The sequence below is a fragment of the Mus musculus genome, chromosome 13 (assembly GCF_000001635.26).
Source record: "Mus musculus strain C57BL/6J chromosome 13, GRCm38.p6 C57BL/6J".
Taxonomy (NCBI): domain Eukaryota; kingdom Metazoa; phylum Chordata; class Mammalia; order Rodentia; family Muridae; genus Mus; species Mus musculus.
Window position 1 is genome coordinate 22,722,598 of NC_000079.6, and position 20,842 is coordinate 22,743,439.

Below are 20,842 nucleotides of genomic sequence, written 5' to 3' on the forward strand. Positions count from 1 at the left end.
TCACAACAATGAAATAGAATGATAGAGAAGCAGTTTGTCCTATGAGACTAGAAATGAAAATAGTTAAAGCCTAGTGTGTGTGTGTGTGTGTGTGTGTGTGTGTGCATGTGTCTGTGTTTGTTTAGGTGTGTCTGTGTTATGGACAGGGACTGGAGCCTATTTTCACATATGCACCTGAGATTCCAGTCTCACTTCTTGCTGCCACAGCTGCATATTATCTTGGGGAGACACAAGGATGTAATAGCTTTATACAGGGTTGGGATATTTTCTTGTACAGAATTCTTGGAGTTGTCACCACATTAGATCCAGATGTGCTGGTGATGCAGTTGCATTTGTGTCTGCTATGCTCCTATAATGATGATGTGCCCAGGTGATTCATGTACACAGATTCACTCAACTCAATTTAGGCAGATTCATTTCTTTGCACAGTTTTCACCATAACTGGGCTGAACAAATGTATTTAATATCGTAGGAAATGTCTTAGGATAAGACGATAACAGGAACAATTTGAAGGTGAAAGATATCAAGCTCTAAGTAGCCACAGCTTCATATTTCTGATTATATGAGGAACCAGCCACAAGTAGGGTTCACAAATGGACCTAGTTTCTTAAGGGTGTATGCTGCATTCCACACACTGAAGGGTCTCTTCTCTTCTATATTTAGATTCCACTAATTAGTAAAAACCACATGGTATTTTTCTACATTCAGCTGACTTGTTACATTTAGCATAATGTCTCATAGCTCCAAGCATCCATTATTAAAAATAATGATGAGATCTGAGGTAATGTTTACACTAATCCAATTGTCAAATCTCTGGTGAGGTATGTGAATGTCATAGTTTTAATTCCATTTACAGGTTGTCATCACTATCCCCCATATACTTAGATTTGTTACTATTTTTATTATGTATTCAAATTTAAAATTTATGTTCTGATCAAGATTTTATTTTATTGTTTTCCAATTTGCACTGACTTTTACAGAGAAATTAAAAATATCAGCCATATGTGCCACTCGGAATCCAGGCCATCCTTGTTCATGCTGTATATACAATTATACATCTCCTGTCTACCCTTTATTAATTTTCAAATTAAATGTAAAATTTTTTATATCTATGCACGTGTTGTTTCACTTTGAAAAAAGAGAATACATTTTAAAACAGCACAGAAAATGTTGACAAACATAAAATTAAAAAAAAAACTCATTATCTATTTTATCTCCTTTCTCCAGTGTTTATTCCTGCTGAGAACTTTTATGAATATAAAACCAATGAAATGATTCAGGGCATTTAAGTTCTGTGACTGGTACAATGGTCCCCCATTGACTAAATACACAGTAAATGTCATTCTTTCATAATTCCGTAAAATATTTTCCATGAATAGATACTTAGATATTTTAAAGTAGTCCAAAATGCCCTTGGGCATTAAGATTATGAAAACACATCGTCAAGTACAAGGTATGACATTTCTTAAATTAACAAAAATAATTACAATAATATGAATTTTGATAAAATTTACAAAATTCATTTCCATGCTTCCAATCATGGTAGCCATAAAACCAGTTCCACAATTCTCTGTTAGACCTATTTTCTCAGTGCTTGAGAGATGGATCAGGATTTAAGAACATTGTCTGGGCCTGAGCATCAGAAGATGTTCCAACCTGTAGGAAGGACACATGCTCTACTATGTTCATAGCAGCCTTATTTATAATAGCCAGAAGCTGGAAAGAACCCAGATGCCCCTCAACAGAGGAATGGATACAGAAAATGTGGTACATTTACACAATGGAGTACTACTCAGCTATTAGAAAGAATGAATTTATGAAATTCCTAGGCAAATGGATGGGCCTGGAGGGCATCATCCTGAGTGAGGTAACCCAATCACAAAAGAACTCACATGATATGTACTCACTGATAAGTGAATATTAGCCCAGAAACTTAGAATACCCAAGATATAAGATACAATTTGATAAATGCATGAAACTCAAGAAGAATGAAGACCAAAGTGTGGACACTTTGCCCCTTCTTAGAATTGGGAACAAAACACCCATGGAACAGGTTACAGAGACAAAGTTTGGAGCTGAGACGAAAGGATGGACCATCTAGAGACTGCCGTATCCGGGGATCCATCCCATAATCAGCTTCCAAAGGCTGACATCATTGTATACACTAGCAAGATTTTGCTGAAAGGACCCAGATATAGCTGTCTCTTGTGAGACTATGCCGGGGCCTAGCAAACACAGAAGTGGATGCTCACAGTCAGCTATTGGATGGATCACAGGGAACCCAATGGAGGAGCTAGAGAAAGTAACCAAGGAGCTAAAGGAATCTACAATCCTATAGGTGGAACAATATGAACTAACAAGTAATCCCCCCCCCCCCCGAGCTCGTGTCTCTAGCTGCATATAAATCAGAAAATGTCCTAGTCGGCCATCATTGGAAAGAGAGGCCCTTTGGTCTTGCAAACTTTATATGTCTCAATACAGGGGAACACTAGGGCCAAGAAGTGGATGTGGTTGGGTGGTTGGGGGAGTGGGTGCAGGAACATGTGGGGGACTTTTGGGAAAGCATTGGAAATTTAAATGAAATAAATACCCAATTTAAAAAAAAAAAAGAACATTGTCTGGTATTCTTCTAGAAACCCTACAATGGATCAGGACAACCCTTCTAGCTCCAGTCAGCATGTAGATGTTTGGTAATCTCTCTAGTCTCTAAGGCACAGGACATGCACATGTTGCACAACAATCAATGCAGACAAAATATTCTTTCACAGTCAATTAATACAAACAGAAAAGTTTATAAAAATCCCTTCAAGAGTGGCAAGTGGAGGAGATGTCTATACCAATGTAATTGGCTAAAGTCTTTCTCTCTCTCTCTCTCTCTCTCTCTCTCTCTCTCTCTCTCTCCCTCTCTCTCTTTCTCTCTCTCTCTCTCTCTCTCTCTCTCTCTCTCTCTCTCTCTCTCTCTCTCTCTCTCTCAGTTCAATGCTGTAAATCACCTGGAAGACTGTCTGACAACAATAACATGCTTAAACTGTTTTGTGGAATTTTGTCTTATCCACAATATCAGAGAATTAAGATATCTTTGACACCTATTGGACATTTAAATGAGAGTGACATTTTCTCAATTTCTCCCACTGAGCATGCCAACATTCAACCAGAAGCCCGTCCTTGTGAATCAGCACCAAGGGGCTAAAAGTTGCATAACCAAGGGTCAGAAATTCTTGAGTATTTGCCATCAATCTATTGTCCCTTGAAAAGAGACTTAAAATTAGGGAAAAGGCACAATCTGTCCAGTAGAAGAAAACAAAACAGAGCATCAGAAGGAAGACACTTTGAGCAGCTCTCAGCTCAGGGGGAGTTCTGTAGAGAAGCTTGGAGCTCTGAAGGTAGAAGACATGCTGGTGGTGCTTGTGGAGAAAAAATACCATGTAGCCACTGGCGCCTCCCATGGCACCCTGAAACACTGCATCTCTGAGAACCATGAGAGTGAGAAATATCCATTTTACTTCTTGATTTTCTAGCATAAAATAGCAGTAGTTGTTACTATTCTTAAGCTGTGATATATTCAGATCTGTACTTGTGATGGCATGGATTAAGTTCATACTTATTAAAGCATTGAGTATCCAAAAGTATAGGAAGAATAAAAGGATGTGCCATGCAGACCTTGGCCTTAGTCTGCTCCACCTAGATGCTCTGGGACTGATGATGATGGCCTGGACCACAGTGAGGAGACTGCTGGTGCAGATGGAGAGGCCACGGGCCACCCTCCCCAGGTAAACAATGATCTTACAACCTATGGCATCTGGGAAGTTTCTCAAACCAAAAACTGCTACTGTCTTTGGCAGTCCTTTTGTAAGAAGGATTATGATGTTTGTAAAAGCCAAGTGGATGAGAATAAGGTGTACAGATTTCTTTTCAGGGTTTCCCCACCAACTGAACATATAATTTACAGAAACAGACATGTTCCCCAGAGTGCCAACCACAGTTATAAAGATGAAAATAATTTCTTTAATATATTTTAAATCCATTTCTTCCTTCCTAGTTAGAATAACTTGTATCCACGATGCATAGACTTTTGAAGAAAACCTCAGTAATTCTAGACATGGATCCAATCAGCACATTTTGCCATACCATTTTCTGAAGTTCACAAAGTAGCCATAGACACAGTTAATGTTGCAGATTAGGTCCTTGAAATTTCTCCTGTTTCCTGTGGCCTCTGGTGTATTTGTGTGCTTTGACAGGTGATATAGGTATCTGGTATTCAAAGCAAAATTTAAAGAAGAATGATTTTGAGCTTTGCACCTTAATTGACAACTTCAACATTGCTTCTCTCTCTCTCTCTCTCTCTCTCTCTCTCTCTCTCTCTCCCACTCCCTCTCCCTCTGCATGTGTGTGTGTGTGTCTGTGTGTGTGTGTGTGTGTGTGTGTGTGTGTGTGTAGGTGTTTGTGTGTCTGTCTGTCTGAATGCTTGCGTTACCCTTGCTATCACTTAGCATTGAGTAATTGAATTCCAAATTCTCCTAGCCAAAATAAAATCTTCCTCTGATTCTCGTTCCATTCATTTATATATGCCCAGCCAATTCACAAAGCCCAAGGTTTGCACTGACCCCGTCTACCTTCCCCACATCATATGTAGAAGCTGGGAAACCCTGCAGGTCAACACCTGCAGCATTTTTCACACATATTTACTTTAACTTTCATATCTCTCCTCCTTTGTTTGGTATTCCTTTCTTATTAGCAACTTGAGTAGTACAATTTCTAGAATTTCATTTGACAGCAAAGCTTTATAACTCCAATTTCTACATCTTGATATGTTAAGTTTTTGTAGTAACCATTATGTGATTTCCATCTAAATGAATGTTTACTTGGTATATTTAAAGATATTCCTCAGTGTTGAGTCAAATTGTGTAACCTTTCCCAATAAAGCCTGCAGTTAAAGGTGAATAACCAAAAGATGTCCTGAAAAAATAGTCCTGTGTGAAAAATTTATGTAACTACCAGGTTGCAGCCAGGGTCAATGCCCTGTAGAACTCTGGGATGTTTCCTAGGAGAGTGAGTAGCAGGGGACTGTGATCCCATTGGATGACTTAGAGCCTCTGTGACCACAACATGGGACCTCAGCACATCTAATAGAGCATGCAGCAAACTTGTACTAGCTGTTGCTTCAGAGAGAGATGGGAGAAGGTGATTAATGAGTTGTTAAGTGCTGCCCTGAAATGAATGAAGTTTTTGAGTTATTGGTTCTTAATCTGTCTGTATGCAGTAGCATACAATAGGTTGGCACACACAGTTGTGAGGAGGGACTCTCTGATCTAAGAGGTCATGGTGTCATTTGCCTCTGTGAGGCCTTGTGAGCAGCAGTTGTCAGTTTGCTTTACAACCTCCTTTTTGATTTTCTTTTCCAACCTGTTTGTCAGGCAGAATAATTTGTTCTACATCAGTCCAAGCTGATTCCAGGACTCAGACCTCTTCTGGATGTTGCTATTTATGTTTAAAAGCTCCTTTTTTATTTCTCAAGTATTTATGGTAAGGTAAGCTTTGGGCACTTTTTCTAGAATCTGAGGAATCTGGATGCTTCAGTGGCTCCTTCCTGCTAACCTCACAGGATTGCCTTAAATGTCTTTGTCCTTCTGATCTCATACCTGATCTTTAGGAAACTAGCCTTGTTGCTGGATTTCTTTTAGGTGGCTTCATGACTCCAGAAATTTCAGTTATTCCTTTTCAACTGCCCCTGCACAAATGGGTAAATGATACCTACAGCAGTGAATTTTAGAAATCACAATACAGTTCTGAATATCTGCATATAATAAAGTAAGCTCTAGACATTAATAAATAACTAACAAGTATTCATTATTGATTTTTAGAATGAACATTTAAAGATTGGAATCTGAAAAAAATTGCTGCGATCAATAACTGATGGAAAACACTAACCATTTTACTCTTTGTTTAATACTAGCTTTCCTGGGGGCATCCTCTATTTCAAGTTGTCTATTTCCAAAAATTAAATCATATTTGAGTCCAGCCTCTGGAGCTCTTGATAAATGATTCCTTTCTACTAAAGTAGTCTGTCAGAAATGGTAAAGGAAATTAAGTTCAAAGACAGGATGGACTTGTGTTAAGATAGATGGATGGTCCCATGGTGGGTTTAACTCCACCTCCTAAATATGAGGTAGGCTGTATTCATCTATCCTGATTTTCTAAGAGCAAGCCAAAAAATAATCATACCAAACAAAAGAAAAAGATTGTTGCTCTTTGCTGTTTAGTTCTGGGGCAAAGTTAAGATGAGCTGTTTCCAGATGTACTAGTTCACAGCCTGGATCCTTACTGCAGGAATTCTCAAGATGGTCTTGATAATTGCTATACTTTGTTATTTATAATTCTACACATGTACCTGACATAAAATGACTGAAGTTGAAATAAGTATTTATAATATTAGATTATAGAAGCAAGAGACTATAGGATGAATCCAGAAGGAAATCCTTCAAATGAGAAATTATAAAACTATTGTGAAAGAAAACATGTGCCAACACTTGAAAACTAGAAATGTATCAGAAGTGAAAAGTACAAACTTTACAAATACCAGTGAGTCTGTTGGAGTCACAGTAAAGGTAAATGGAGTCAAAAACATGAACGTAAAATTTTCTTTTGTAATTTAAATTTTTTTTATTTATTTTTTTTTTTGAGACAAAGCCTACCTCTGTAAATCATTGAAAAACAATTATTTTTTCCCTTAGTCTCTTTAGTGTTGACATTCCTGGGATATTTCATTACTGTCTCACATTGATAATAGATATCTGAAAATTTTGTATATCATATTCGTTCCTCTAATAAAGGTAATGAGGTAAAGACCTACCCAGAGCTCTGTTCTGATTCCAGCCCAAAGATGGACAACAGTTGCCTCAGCATGTCTGTCCCATTTGTGTATCTCCAAGAACTTGTCTTCATTGATTTTTCTGGATCCAGGGATCAGGCTTGATATGGTCAGAAGAAAAGTGGAGGACCCAAGTCTCACAGAGCCTCTCAACTATTCCCTGTTTAATCAGAGAGAGACTTCAGCTTTAATGCATCTCTCCATGGCACAGCTGAGGACATCTAAGATCTTACCTCCATGTACTCACCTGGACCTCTGTGGTGCAGACAGGCTCTGGAGCAGCTCTGGGAAGGTGACACTTGCCAGGTCATATTTGTACTGCCTGGATCTGTGGAGGTCTTGGCTGCCATCAGGTACTGAAGACTTCAAGTTTCTTATTGTCACAATGTCAGTGGGAAGAGCCTCAGAGCCACTGCAGAGTCTCAGTCCCTGAAGTACAGCTGCCCTCTCTCCCACAGTTACATCATCTGTTTTGCTCAGAAGTTATTTGCAGCTTCATTAGGGTTTAATTATTTTGAGAGGAATGATGTGAAGGGAGAAAAGTAACAACTAACCATGTTTCTGTGTACTGAGCTTCCCGCATTTCCAGAGAACTGTGTATGCTCATTTGGGTGTGCTTGGTCCTTCAGTCTCTGTGAGCTCCAATGTACTTTGCTTAGGTGATTCAGAGGCCCTTGTTTTCCTGGTGACCTTCATCCTCTCTGGCTCTTAAGATGTTTCTGCCTCCTCTTTCAATAAATTCCCTTGTTCTAATATGAGAAAGTTAACGGAGACCTCCCATACAGACTTACTTTCTGAGATTCTGCTTTGTGTTTTTATCTGCTGCTGGAGGAAGCCTCTATGATGATGAGGCTTCCTGGATAAAACACTTATATGAGTATAGAAGAATATCATTAGGAGTCATTTAATTGGTACTTTAAAAAAAATACCAGTCATATTTGGGGTTTGCATAGGTATGTGGATTCTCTAATAAGTCTAGTAGGAAAAAAATCTGCCCTTAAAGTAAACCCGGCACATTTCAATTATCCTAATAAGTTTATTTCACCATTGCTTTGGCATATTTTTCAGGCCGGACAGATTGTAGGTCAAGATTTTATGCCAGGGTTGCGACCCAATTTACTCTATCTGAAGCCTGGAAGGGCATCTTTGTACACAGAGGTTGTAAGAAAGCCTGGGATCCTCTGAAAGTAGAGTTATGAGAGGTTGTGAACCAACATGTAGGTGATAGGCACCCAACATGACTCTTCTGCCTGACTATCAAGTGCTCTTAATTGCTAAACCGTATCTCCAGCCCCACTAGCAATGATCATTATCCTTCCCATCCATATTGATAACCAGCATGGCTGAATAGAACCCTAAATTCTCACAAGAATTATTTCTGTGAATTTATTTGTTTCACAACATTTCCTTCATCTGGTGCTCATATTTAACCTGTCCATGTTCTCCACACCTATGTCTAGAGATGTGAGTATCATTTTGTTGTGTTATTCTCTTTAATTCTTCTCAGACACAACTTGTCTGTGTGATGTCAGAGTATATCAAAACTATGTACACAAAAAGTTTGTGGCACATATCTTTTATTTTTGAAATGCAAGAGGAAAATATAGAAAATAAACATTCTGAATAGAAATGTGTCAAGTGACACACTGACCCCTCATTCTTGTATATTACCCACCAGTGACAAAGATTACAAACTCTGTGCACACTCTTGAGGTCTCTGGAGAAACAGCACTCTGTAAAAGGATGCCATAAGCTGGACAGTATTTAGATGTTTCAAAAACCCATGTGTATCTCCCAACCCCACAAGAAGGGATATTGCATACCTCCCCCTTCATCTTTTGAGAGTTTTAACTTATTTTACTAGAGAACTGTGTATTTGGCTCCTCTGTCAGATACTGGGACTCTTTCAGTGACTGTTGAGATATTTCCATTTCTCCTCAGGTAGGAAGGGCAGTGTGCTGTTGGATAGCTTTAGTGAACAGAACTTTTCAACCTTTTGGCCCTCAAGAAGTACACACAGCAAGGATAGGTGCCTCTATGGGAATTTTACAGCAAAAGAAGACTAGAAGACTCATGTTTGGTGTACATTTGGATCCTCTGTGTCCTCCTGGTCCAGGCATAATAGTATCCTCAGAACTTAATACCCTTTAATTAATTAATTAATTAATTAATTAATTAATGGTTTTGTCAAGACAGGGTTTCTCTGTGTAGCTCTGGTTGTTCTGCAACTCATTCTGTAGACCAGGCTGGCTTCAAACTCAGAGGTCCACCTGCCTCTGCCTCCCAAGTGCTGGGAATAAAGGCGTGCGCCACCACTACCCTGCCCTCAATACCCTCTTGACTGATAAGAGTGCACTACATGGGCTTCAGCAAAGAGCTTCCTTCCATGCTTATAGCTCCTTGTCTCAATATCTGCTTGTAAATACCATGTGCCTGAACAGCAGTATTGAGAGTGGAGCTCAAAACTCTAGAAGCAAGGCTAGAAGGCAAGGACAAGGTGTCCTAGCAAATGCCCATTTTCTGTGTAGGCACTAAGTAGTGAACAGAAGTGGGAAACAGATGCTGTGGTACACTGTTCTTGAGCTATTTATACAACCCTGGACTTAGGACTGCTGCTCTCAATAGAAGCTCTTTTTCCAAACCACAATGGAAATCTCTGAAAGATAACCCTTCCCCTGTGTTTTCTTACACATTTTGTGATCACACATCAATATCTTGAATGTGTTTGGAATTGTCTTACAGGGTTTACTCTCAGCTGTTCCTTAGTGATTTGTACCCAGCAGTGCCAAGCACTTACTAGCTGGAGTGAATTGGCTTCGCTCCCTGCTCATCTCCACTTTGTAAGTGACCTTCAGATAAAGTATGCTTCCTGGAATCCTTCTACTTCACTTGCTCATTGGTTTAGAATAGCCTCATGCACATAGTAAGTGCTTTGAAATAAGTAGAGGAGTCAGTGATGATGGAAGAGCAGGAAGGAACAAGAATGCAAGAAAAGTTTGCAGGGTTTTTTTTCTTTCTTTTTTTTTTTTTTTTTTGGACAGGGTTGTTTCTGTGTAGCCCTGGTTATCCTGGAACTCACTTTGTAGACTAGGCTGGCCTCAAACTCAGAAATCTGCCTGCCTCTGCCTCCTAAGTGCTGGGATTAAAGGTGTGTGCCACCACAGCCCAGCAAGTTTGGAGGTTCTTACAAGGGTAATACTCTAGCATGTGGAAAAATTCTAATTTCAGGTGTGTTCATGCCCTCCTGCATTTTGCTATGAAGGATGCAACAAGCTAAATTACATGATAGGAATTGTAGCATGGTGGGATAGTGAGCTTTCCTGCCCACTTCCTAGAGCCTGACTTCAATTATCTGTCTGCAAAATACTAAATGTATTATTTTAATTTGTTGCTGCCATACATTAGATTGCTAAAGCATAGCCATTCCTGTATATATATATATAGCATTACATCATAAATAACATCGTATGAAAAAGAAGTTCTTATTTCTCAGGGGACACAGTGGTGCTCTAGCAGAACAGAAATCTCTGATGATCAGGGCAAAGGACAAGCACAACTAAGTACTAAAAATGCTTTTATATTTAGTTTTGTGGAATTATGTGTCACTGTAGAACCTGTGTAGAAGGAGAAAATAAAATCTGCCCAATAAAAGAAATGGAAACAGATCATGAGAGTGAGAAACCTCTGGGCCACTCTGATATCTGGCCTGGAATTGTTTGCAGACCTGGAGCTATGAAGGTATAGACACGGACATGATGTTTGTACAGGTGGAGATCCATAAGCCTACTGCTCCAGCCCATCAGACCCTGGAAAATGACATCACAAAGAGCCATGAGAGAGAGCATCAGTCATTTAGCTCTGTGCCTGGATGGCAGCATATAGCAATACACAGTAAACATCCCAACTACTGACCAGTGTGCTTTACTGCCTGCTGTGATATAGTTCAGCAACGTGGAGCTTATCAGGCAATTAATTATGCAAAGGAGGAGAAAAACAAAAAAAATGACATGGAGTGTGTGGTTAGAGCTTTCTTGAAAGGTTGGTCCTGGGACTGATGGAGACAGCCTGGACCACACTGAGGAGGACAGGTGGTACAGATGGAGAGGCCACTGGCAACCCTATCTAGATAAATTATACTTTTACAACCAACATCACCTAGGTAATTTCTGAAATAAGAAATTGTGGCCATATTTATGACCCCTTTGCAGTAAATAAAGATTAATAATCATAATCATAATAATGTAATCTCTGGTTCAGGTCACATTAAGTCATCTTCATGCCCAGAAATAGGACAATTCTTTTGAGAAATGCAAGCAAGTAAACATGATATGGTTCAGGCCTGTGGAGTTTCTGTTTTTAGGAGGGAAATGCCCAGCATATTATGAAAATGCACAGAATTCAACAAATGGTGCTGGCACAACTGGTGGTTATCATGTAGAAGCATGAGAATTGATTCATTCTTATCTCCTTGTGCAAAGCTCAAGTCTAAGTGGATCAAAGAACTCTACATAAAACCAGAGACACTGAAATTTACAGAGGAGAAAGTGGGGAAAAGCCTCAAAGACATGGGCACAGGGGGGAAATTACTAAACAGAACAGCAATTGCCTGTGCTGTAAGATCAAAAATCAACAAATGGGACCTCATAAAATTGCAAAGCTTCTGTAGGGCAAAAGATACTGTCAATAAGACAAAAAGGCCACCAACAGATTGGGAAAGAATTTTTTCCAATCCTAAATCTGATAGGGGACTAATATCCAATACATACAAAGAGCTCAAGAAGCTGAACTCCAGAAATTCAAATAACCCCATTAAAAATGGGGTACAGACCTAAACAAAGAATTCGCAACTGAGGAATACCAAAGAGCTGAGAAGCACTTGAAAAAATGTTCAAAATCCTTAATCATCAGGGAAATGCAAATTAAAACAACCCTGAGATTCCACCTCACACCAATCAGAATGGCTAGGATCAAAAATTCAGGTGACAGCAGATGCTGGCAAGGATGTAGAGAAAGAGGAACACTCCTCCATTGCTGAAAGGATTGCAAGCTTGTACAACCACTCTGGAAATCAGTCTGGCGGTTCCTCAGAAAACTGGACATAGTACTACTGCTAGATCCAGCAATACCTCTCCTGGTTATATACCCAGAAGATGTTCCAACTGATAATAAGGACACATGCTCTACTATGTTCATAGCAACTTTATTTATAATAGCCAGAAGCTGGAAAGAACCCAGATGTCCCTCAACAGAGGAATGGATACAGAAAATATGGACATTTACACAATGGAGTACTACTCAGCTATTAAAAACAATGAATTTATGAAATTCTTGGGCACATGGATGTATCTAAAGGATATCATCCTGAGTGAGGTAACCCAATCACAAAAGAAGTCACTTGATATGCACTCACTGATAAATGGATATTAGCCCAGAAACCTAGAATACCCAAGATACAACTTCCAAAACACAAAAAATCAAGAAGTAAGACCAACATGTGGATACTTCATTCCTCCCTAGAATACGGAATAAAATATCCATGAAAGGAGTTGCAGAGACACAGTTTGTAGCTAAGATGAAAGAATGGACCATCCAGAGACTGCCCCACCAGGGGGGTCTATCCCATAATCAGCCACCAAACACAGACACTATTGCATATGCCAGCAAGATTTTGCTGAAGGAACCCTGATATAGCTGTCTCCTGTGAGGCTTTGCCAGTGCCTGGCAAATACAGTAGTGGATGCTCACAGTCATCTATAGGATGGAACACTCGGCCCCCAATATAGGAGCTAGAGAAAGTGCCCAAGAGCTGAAGGGGTCTGCAACCCTATAGGTGTAACAACAATATGAACCAATCAGTACCCCCCAGAGCTCGTGTCTCTAACTGTATATATAGCAGAAGATGGCCTAGTCGGACATCATTGGGAAGAAAGGCCCCTTAGTCTAGCAAACTTTATATGCCCCAGTACAGTGGAACACCAGGGCCAAGAAATGGGAGTGGGTTGGTAGGGGAGCAGGGCGGGGGGAGGGTATAGGGGACTTTTGGTATAGCATTTGAAATGTAAATGAAGAAAATATCTAATTAAAAAATATGGGAAAAAAGAAAATGCACAGAATTATTTGCTTGTAAATACCTTTGTTTTGTTCTTGTGACCCTACTCCCCTGTTGCTTTCTGTGACATGGAGACGATATTGACATTTAGACATGAACACCATGCTGGTGCCTTCACAGAAGATAGTTCTCCATCTCTCAATTTCTTTTTATGAGAACATTCCAAAGGCAGCATCTGTCAATTTCTATGCCATGACATTGAATATCAACTTAGATGCCTCCCTACTCAGATCTGTTTTCCATCCTATACATACTCATCTTGCAGGTAACTTTTAACTTGGCAAAAAATTGTAGCTCCTCAAAGAACTATAATACTTGACAAATGAAAAAAGGACATGTCTATTACTATTGTAAAGCACATCCATGATTAACCCACAATGATTATAAGAAATTATATGATTTGGCAGATAATTTTTCAAAATAAGGCATATCCCTACCACTAACCACAATATAATATCATGTTCAATGATTATGTCAATATGTTTTGGATAATTTATCCATCATATTATTAGAACCATTTCAATAGCATTGCATTGATCCTATTTAAGAAATTAAGCAAAGAATCTTTCATTGAAATGAATGTAGAGTCAGATTAAACTCTTTGATGATAAGGAGCTGGATAATGCCCTAAAGAGCACCGGGGCATCAACAAAAGACAGTGGCTAGCAAGTGTCCATTTACTTCAGTCATTCATTAATTTATCTTGGAAAGGGCAATTCTCCATTTTAAAATCAACATAGGAACTATAGACAAATATTAAATGAAAGTTTACAGTTTATTTGTTCCTCTTGCTTGAATGTACAGTACATGTCATTCTTTTACAGTCTCATGAAATTTATTCTATGATTAGATAATTACAGATACTTTGAAGTAGACCTAAAGAGCCCCACAGTACTGATATTTAGCAAGAACAAAGTAGGGTAAAAAGATCATAAAATTTTGAACTAACATGATTGATTACCTTACAATGAATTTTGATAAAGTTTATGAATTTTATCTGCATGTTTTAAGCCATGGTAGTAGCACTGCCAGTTGTACAAATCCTAATTAAATGACTTTTTTCATGCTGGGAAGATGGCTCAGCTGCTAAGAGCACTGGTTGGACTTCAGGGAGTCCAAGTTCAATTCACAGCAAATACACATTTCTTCAGAACTATCTGTCAAATCCAGTCTGTCACAGGACATTTGGGAATCTCTTCTAGTCACTAAAGGCTTCAGGCATTCACATGCTATAAAGTTATAAATGCAGGCAAATGAATACAGCAATTAATACAAAAAAGTTAAAAATAAAGTCCCTTTAAAAAGTAGTCAATGGAGAGTGAGATTTCTATATTACTGCAATCTGCTAAGATTAACTTCAGTGCAAGACTTCAGTAACCCACACATGCCTAAACTGCAGTGTCGGATTTTATCTTACCTACAATATTGCAGAACTGAGAATTTTTTCTTCCTTGTTGAGCACATAAATGAGAGATATTTTCTCAGTTTCTTCAACTGACCATGACAACATTTAACCAGAAGCCCATCCCTGTGAATCAGCACCAGGGGGCTAAAAGTTGCATAACCAAGGGCCACAAATTCTCAAGGATTTACCATCAAGATTTTGTTCGTGGAAGAGAGACTTAAAATTAGGGAAAAGGCACAGTCTGTCCAGTAGAAGAAAACAAAACAGAGCATCAGAAGGAGGACACTTTGAGCAGCTCTCAGCTCAGGGGGAGTTCTGTAGAGAAGCTTGGAGTTCTGAAGGTAGAGGACATGCTGGTGGTGCTTGTGAAGAAGAAATACCATGTAGCCACTGGCACCTCCCATGGCACCCTGAAACACTGCATCTCTCAGGACCACGTGGATGAGAAAAATCCATTTTATTTTCTGACTAGGTAACATAAAATAACAATTATTGTTGTCATTCTTATCCTGTGATACATTCAGGCTTGTATTTGTGATGGAATTGATGATGAAATGATTTATTTCACTTATCAAAGCATTGATTATCCAAAAGAATAGGAAGAATGGAAGGATGTGCCATGCAGACTTTAGCCTGAGCCTCCTCCACCCAGATGCTCTGGGACTGATGATGATGGCCTGGACCACAGTGAGGAGACTGCTGGTGCAGAGGGAGAGGCCTCAGGTCACCCTTTCCAGGTATACAATGATCTTACAGCCTATGTCATCGAGGAAGTTTCTCAAACCAAAGGTGGCTATTGTCTTAGGTAATCCTTTCAGAAGAAGTAATAGAATGTTTGTAAAAAACCAGGTGGATGAGAATAAGGTGTATGGGTTTCTTCTCAGGGCTTCCCCACCAACTGAACATATAATTCACAGAAACAGACATGTTTCCCAGAAGGCCAAGCACAGTCAGGAACAGAAAAACTATTTTCTTAATAAATCATTTCTTCTTTTCTTGTATGCAGGATGCTAATACATTTTAAAGAAAGCATCAGTAATGCTGGACATGGATCTGAACAGCACATTTTATATAATAGATTTTTCTTGTGTTCAATCCCTAGTGATAGATGCATGTTGCAGATGAAGTCTTAGAAATTCCAGTCTCTCTTCCTGTGGATTCTGGGTTAATGTGCCCTGACAGGTGTTTGGTAACTGGTTGATACGGAAATTCTAAAAGAGATTTTAATTTAATAGCTCTACACTAGTAAAACTGACATGTTCAAGTTTGTGTGTGTGTCTCTGTCTATCTGTCTGTCTGTCTGTCTGTCTGCCTGTCTGTCTGCATTTATTCATTACCCTCATTACCTCTCACCGTAGATGAATTGTACTTCAAGCTTCCCCAACAAAATTTCTTCTTGTTTCTCCTTGTATTTCTTCGTATTTCCCTACCCAATTCCCAAAGCCTGAGACTCATGCTGAACCTGTCTGCCTTCCCCACATCACACACAGATGCTGGGAAACCCTGCTGCTCAACACCTGTAGTGCCTCTCACATTTAGTTTCTTCACCTGTCACATCTCTCCTTTGTTCTATATTCCTTTCTGATCTGCATTTTGATTAGCACAACAATGTCTAGATTTATGTTTGGTTACTAAATTTATATCCTATTTCTATATTTTAATATTTTATATTGGTCATTTTGTGATTTCACTCCATAAAAATGATTACTGGGTACTTTTTTAAAGGCAGTTCTCTATGTCAAGTAAGTTGAATAATCCTTCCTGGTAGAGACCAGCAGTTAAACCTGAATAATCATAAGATATCCGGAAAAAATTCATTTAACCACCAGGTTGCAGCCATGGAGGATGTCTAGCTGAGCTCCTGGAGTGCTGGGATAGTGGGTAGTAGAGAGCTGTGATACCAGTAGAAAATTCAGGGTATCTGTGACCCCAAGGAATGACGTCAGGGCACCTAAGGAAGCTTGAGGCAGCCATGGACCAACTGTTGCTGATAAGGGGGAATGGGAGAAGCGGATTCACTAGGTGTTAGCTGCTGCCATTTGATGAGTGTAGTTTACGAGTTAAGGATTCTCAATATGGCTGCATGCAGCACAGTAGGTTGAGGTATACAGTTGTGAGCAGGGACTCTCTCATCTAAGAGTTCATGGTGGCATCTGCTTCTGTGGGGCCTTATCTCAGCTTGCTTTACAGCCTGCTACTCTTCCTGTTTCTTTTCCAACATGTTTGTCAAGCAGAATGCTTTGTTCTACATCAGTCCAAGCTGATTCTTGAACTTAAGACTTCTTCATGATGTTATTGTTTAGGATGTAGAGTTCCATTTTCATATATTGAATAGTTTTAGTAAGCTTTGTGCACCTTTACTAGAATAGGATCAATTTGAATTGCTTCAGTGTCTCCATGGGTTTGTATGTTCTGAGTACTTGGAATGCCTCTGTTCCCTGCTCCCCTTCCTGTCAAACTCACAAGATTATTTAAATGTCTATACCCTGGTGATCTAACTCTTGGTATGTTTGAATCCTGTTTTTTTCCTTAGGTTTGTATCTAGGTGACTTCATGACTTTAAGTGTCAATTAATATCTTTCGTCTGCTCCCCTACAGCATCTTGGAAATCACAACATCATCCTAAATATCTGGACACAGTGAATAATGCTCTGGACAATAATACCAAGGACATATGCAGCATTAACAGATTTAACATTAGTGATTAGAACCTCTACAAAACCCTGCTATCAACTTACCTCAGCATAAAATGGAAAATACTAAAAGATGGGTTGGCCTTGTATTTAGATAGATGGGTAATATGCTGTCTGCATCTAATCGCCAAGCCTTGTGAAAGTTTCAACCACCCACTCTGGTTTTTTCTTTTTTTTTTTTTCTTTTTTATTACGTATTTTCCTCAATTACATTTCCAATGCTATCCCAAAAGTTTCCCACACCCTCCCCACCCCACTCCCCTACCCACCCATTCCCATTTTTTGGCCCTGGCGTTCCCCTGTACTGGGGCATATAAAGTTTGCCTGACCAATGGGCCTCTCTTTCCATTGATGGCTGACTAGGCCATCTTTTGATACATATGCAGCTAGAGACAAGAGCTCTGGGGTACTGGTTAGTTCATAATGTTGTTCCACCGATAGGGTTGCAGATCTCTTTAGCTCCTTGGATACTTTCTCTAGCTCCTCCATTGGGGGCCCTGTGATCCATCCAATAGTTGACTGTGAGCATCCACTTCTGTGTTTGCTAGGCTCCGGCCTAGTCTCACAAGGGACAGCTATATCACAGTCCTTGCAACAAAGGCTTGCTAGTGTATGACATGGTGTCATCGTTTGGAGGCTAATTATGGGATGGATCCCTGGATATGGCAGTCTCTGGAGGGTCCATCCTTTTGTCTCAGCTCCAAACTTTGTCTCTGTACCTCCTTCCATGTGTGATTGTTTCCAATTCTAAGAAGGAGCAAAGTGTCCACACTTTGGTTTTCTTCTTCTTCAGTTTCATGTGTTTTGCATCTTGTACCTTATATCTCGCTATACTAAGTTTCTGGGTTAATATCCACTTATCAGTGAGTACATTTCATTTGAGTTCTTTGTGATTGGGTTACCTCACTCAGGATGATGCCCTCCAGGTCCATCCATTTGCCTAGGAATTTCGTAAATTCATTCTTTTTAATAGCTGAGTAGTACTCCATTGTGTAAATGTACCATATTTTTGTATCCATTCCTCTGTTGAGGGGCATCTGGGTTCTTTCCAGCTTCTGGCTATTATAAATAAGGCTGCTATGAACATAGTGGAGCATGTGTCCTTCTTACCGGTTGGGACATCTTCTGGATATATGCCCAGGAGAGGTATTGCGGGATCCTCCAGTAGTACTATGTCCAATTTTCTGAGGAACCGCCAGACTGATTTCCAGAGTGGTTGTACAAGATGGCAATCCCACCAACAATGGAGGAGTGTTCCCCTTTCTCCACATCCTCAACAACATCTGCTGTCACCTGAGTTTTTGATCTTAGCCATTCTGACTGGTGTGAGATGGAATCTCAGGGTTGTTTTGATTTGCATTTCTCTGATGATTAAGGATGTTGAACATTTTTTCAGGTGTTTCTCAGCCATTAGGTATTCCTCAGGTGAGAATTCTTTGTTCAGCTCTGAGCCCCATCTTTTAAGGGGGTTATTTGATTTTCTGGAGTCCACCTTCTTGAGTTCTTTATATATATTGGATACTAGTCCCCTATCTGATTTAAGATAGGTAAAGATCCTTTTCCAATCTGTTGGTGGTCTTTTTGTCTTATTGACCGTGTCTTTTGCCTTGCAGAAGCTTTGCAGTTTCATGAGGTCCCATGTGTCAATCCTCGATCTTACAGCACAAGCCATTGATGTTCTGTTCAGGAATTTTTCCCCTGTGCCAATATCTTGGAGGCTTTTCCCCCCTTTCTCCTCTATAAGTTTCAGTGTCTCTGGTTTTATGTGAAGTTCCTTGATACACTTAGATTTGACCTTAGTACAAGGACATAAGTATGGATCGATTCGCATTCTTCTACATGATAACAACCAGTTGTGCCAGCACCAATTGTTGAAAATGCTGTCTTTCTTCCACTGGATGGTTTTAGCTCCCTTGTCGAAGATCAAGTGATCATAGTGTGTGGGTTCATTTCTGGGTCTTCAATTCTATTCCATTGGTCTACTTGTCTGTCTCTATACCAGTACCATGCAGGTTTTATCACAATTGCTCTGTAGTAAAGCTTTAGGTCAGGCATGGTGATTCCACCAGAGGTAATTTTATCCTTGAGAAGAGCTTTTGCTATCCTAGGTTTTTTTGTTATTCCAGATGAATTTGCAGGTTGCTCTTTCTAATTCATTGAAGAATTGAGTTGGAATTTTGATGGGCATTGCATTGAATCTGTAGATTGCTTTTGGCAAGATAGCCATTTTTACAATGTTGATCCTGCCAATTCATGAGCATGGGAGATCTTTCCATCTTCTGAGATCTTCTTTAATTTCTTTCTTCAGGGACTTGAAGTTTTTATCATACAGATCTTTCACTTCCTTAGTTAGAGTTACGCCAAGATATTTTATATTATTTGTGACTATTGAGAAGGGTGTTGTTTCCGTAATTTCTTTCTCAGCCTGTTTATTCTTTGTGTAGAGAAAGGCCATTGACTTGTTTGAGTTAATTTTATATCCAGCTACTTCACCAAAGCTGTTTTTTCAGGTTTAGGAGTTCTCTGGTGGAATTTTTAGGGTCACTTATATATACTACCATATCATCTGCAAAAAGTGATATTTTGACTTCTTTTTTTCCAATTTGTGTCCCCTTGATCTCCTTTTGTTGTCGAATTGCTCTGGCTAGGACTTCAAGTACTATGTTGACAGGTAGGGAGAAAGTGGGTAGCCTTGTCTAGTCCCTGATTTTAGTGGGATTGTTTCAAGCTTCTCACCATTTACTTTGATGTTGGCTACTGGTTTGCTGTAGATTGCTTTTATCATGTTTAGGTATGGGCCTTGAATTCCTGATCTTTCCAAGACTTTTATCATGAATGGGTGTTGGATCTTGTCAAATGCTTCTTCTGCATCTAACGAGATGATCATGTGGTTTTTGTCTTTGAGTTTGTTTATATAATGGATTACATTGATGGATTTTCGTATATTAAACCATCCCTGCATCCCTGGAATAAAACCTACTTGGTCAGGATGGATGATTGTTTTAATGTGTTCTTGGATTTGGTTGGCGAGAATTTTATTGAGGATTTTTGCATCGATATTCATAAGGGAAATTGGTCTCAAGTTCTCTATCTTTGTTGGATCTTCCTGTGGTTTAGGTATCAGAGTAATTGTGGCTTCATAGAATGAGTTGATCCTGATTTAACTTTGGTACCTGGTATCTGTCTAGAAATTTGTCCATTTCATCCAGGTTTTCCAGTTTTGTTGAGTATAGCCTTTTGTAGAAGGATCTGATGGTGTTTTGGATTTCTTCAGGATCTGTTGTTATGTCTCCCTTTTCATTTCTGATTTTGTTAAATAGGATGTTGTCCCTGTGCCCTCTAGTGAGTCTAGCTAAGGGTTTATCTATCTTGTTGATTTTCTCAAAGAACCAACTCCTCGTTTGGTTAATTCTTTGAATAGTTCTTCTTGTTTCCACTTGGTTGGTTTCACCCCTGAGTTTGATTATTTCCTGCTGTCTACTCCTCTTGTGTGAATTTGCTTCCTTTTTTTCTAGAGCTTTTAGATGTGTTGTCAAGCTGCTAGTATGTGCTCTCTCCCGTTTCTTCTTGGAGGCACTCAGAGCTATAAGTTTCCCTCTTAGAAATGCTTTCATTGTGTCCCATAGGTTTGGGTGTGTTGTGGCTTCATTTTCATTAAACTCTAAAAAGTCTTTAATTTCTTTCTTTATTCCGTCCTTGACCAAGGTATCATTGAGAAGAGTGTTGTACAGTTTCCACGTGAATGTTGGCTTTCCATTATTTATGTT

At 39.4% G+C, this 20,842-nt stretch overlaps 1 protein-coding gene and 2 pseudogenes across 1 annotated transcript; all 3 read right to left on the bottom strand.

Annotated features, from left to right (window-relative positions):
• Positions 1-3,086: 3,086 nt before the first annotated feature.
• Positions 3,087-4,025, bottom strand: Vmn1r207 (vomeronasal 1 receptor 207). Its single transcript, NM_001166709.1, has one exon. It carries the CDS (start codon positions 4,023-4,025, stop codon positions 3,087-3,089), a length of 939 nt encoding a protein of 312 aa, NP_001160181.1.
• Vmn1r-ps112 (vomeronasal 1 receptor, pseudogene 112) lies at positions 10,403-11,326 on the bottom strand (annotated as a pseudogene).
• Vmn1r-ps113 (vomeronasal 1 receptor, pseudogene 113) lies at positions 14,391-15,496 on the bottom strand (annotated as a pseudogene).

Excerpts from the sequence above, each read along its gene's own strand:
- Vmn1r207 (NM_001166709.1), bottom strand. The coding sequence starts at position 4,025 with ATGGATTTAAAATATATTAAAGAAATTATTTTCATCTTTATAACTGTG.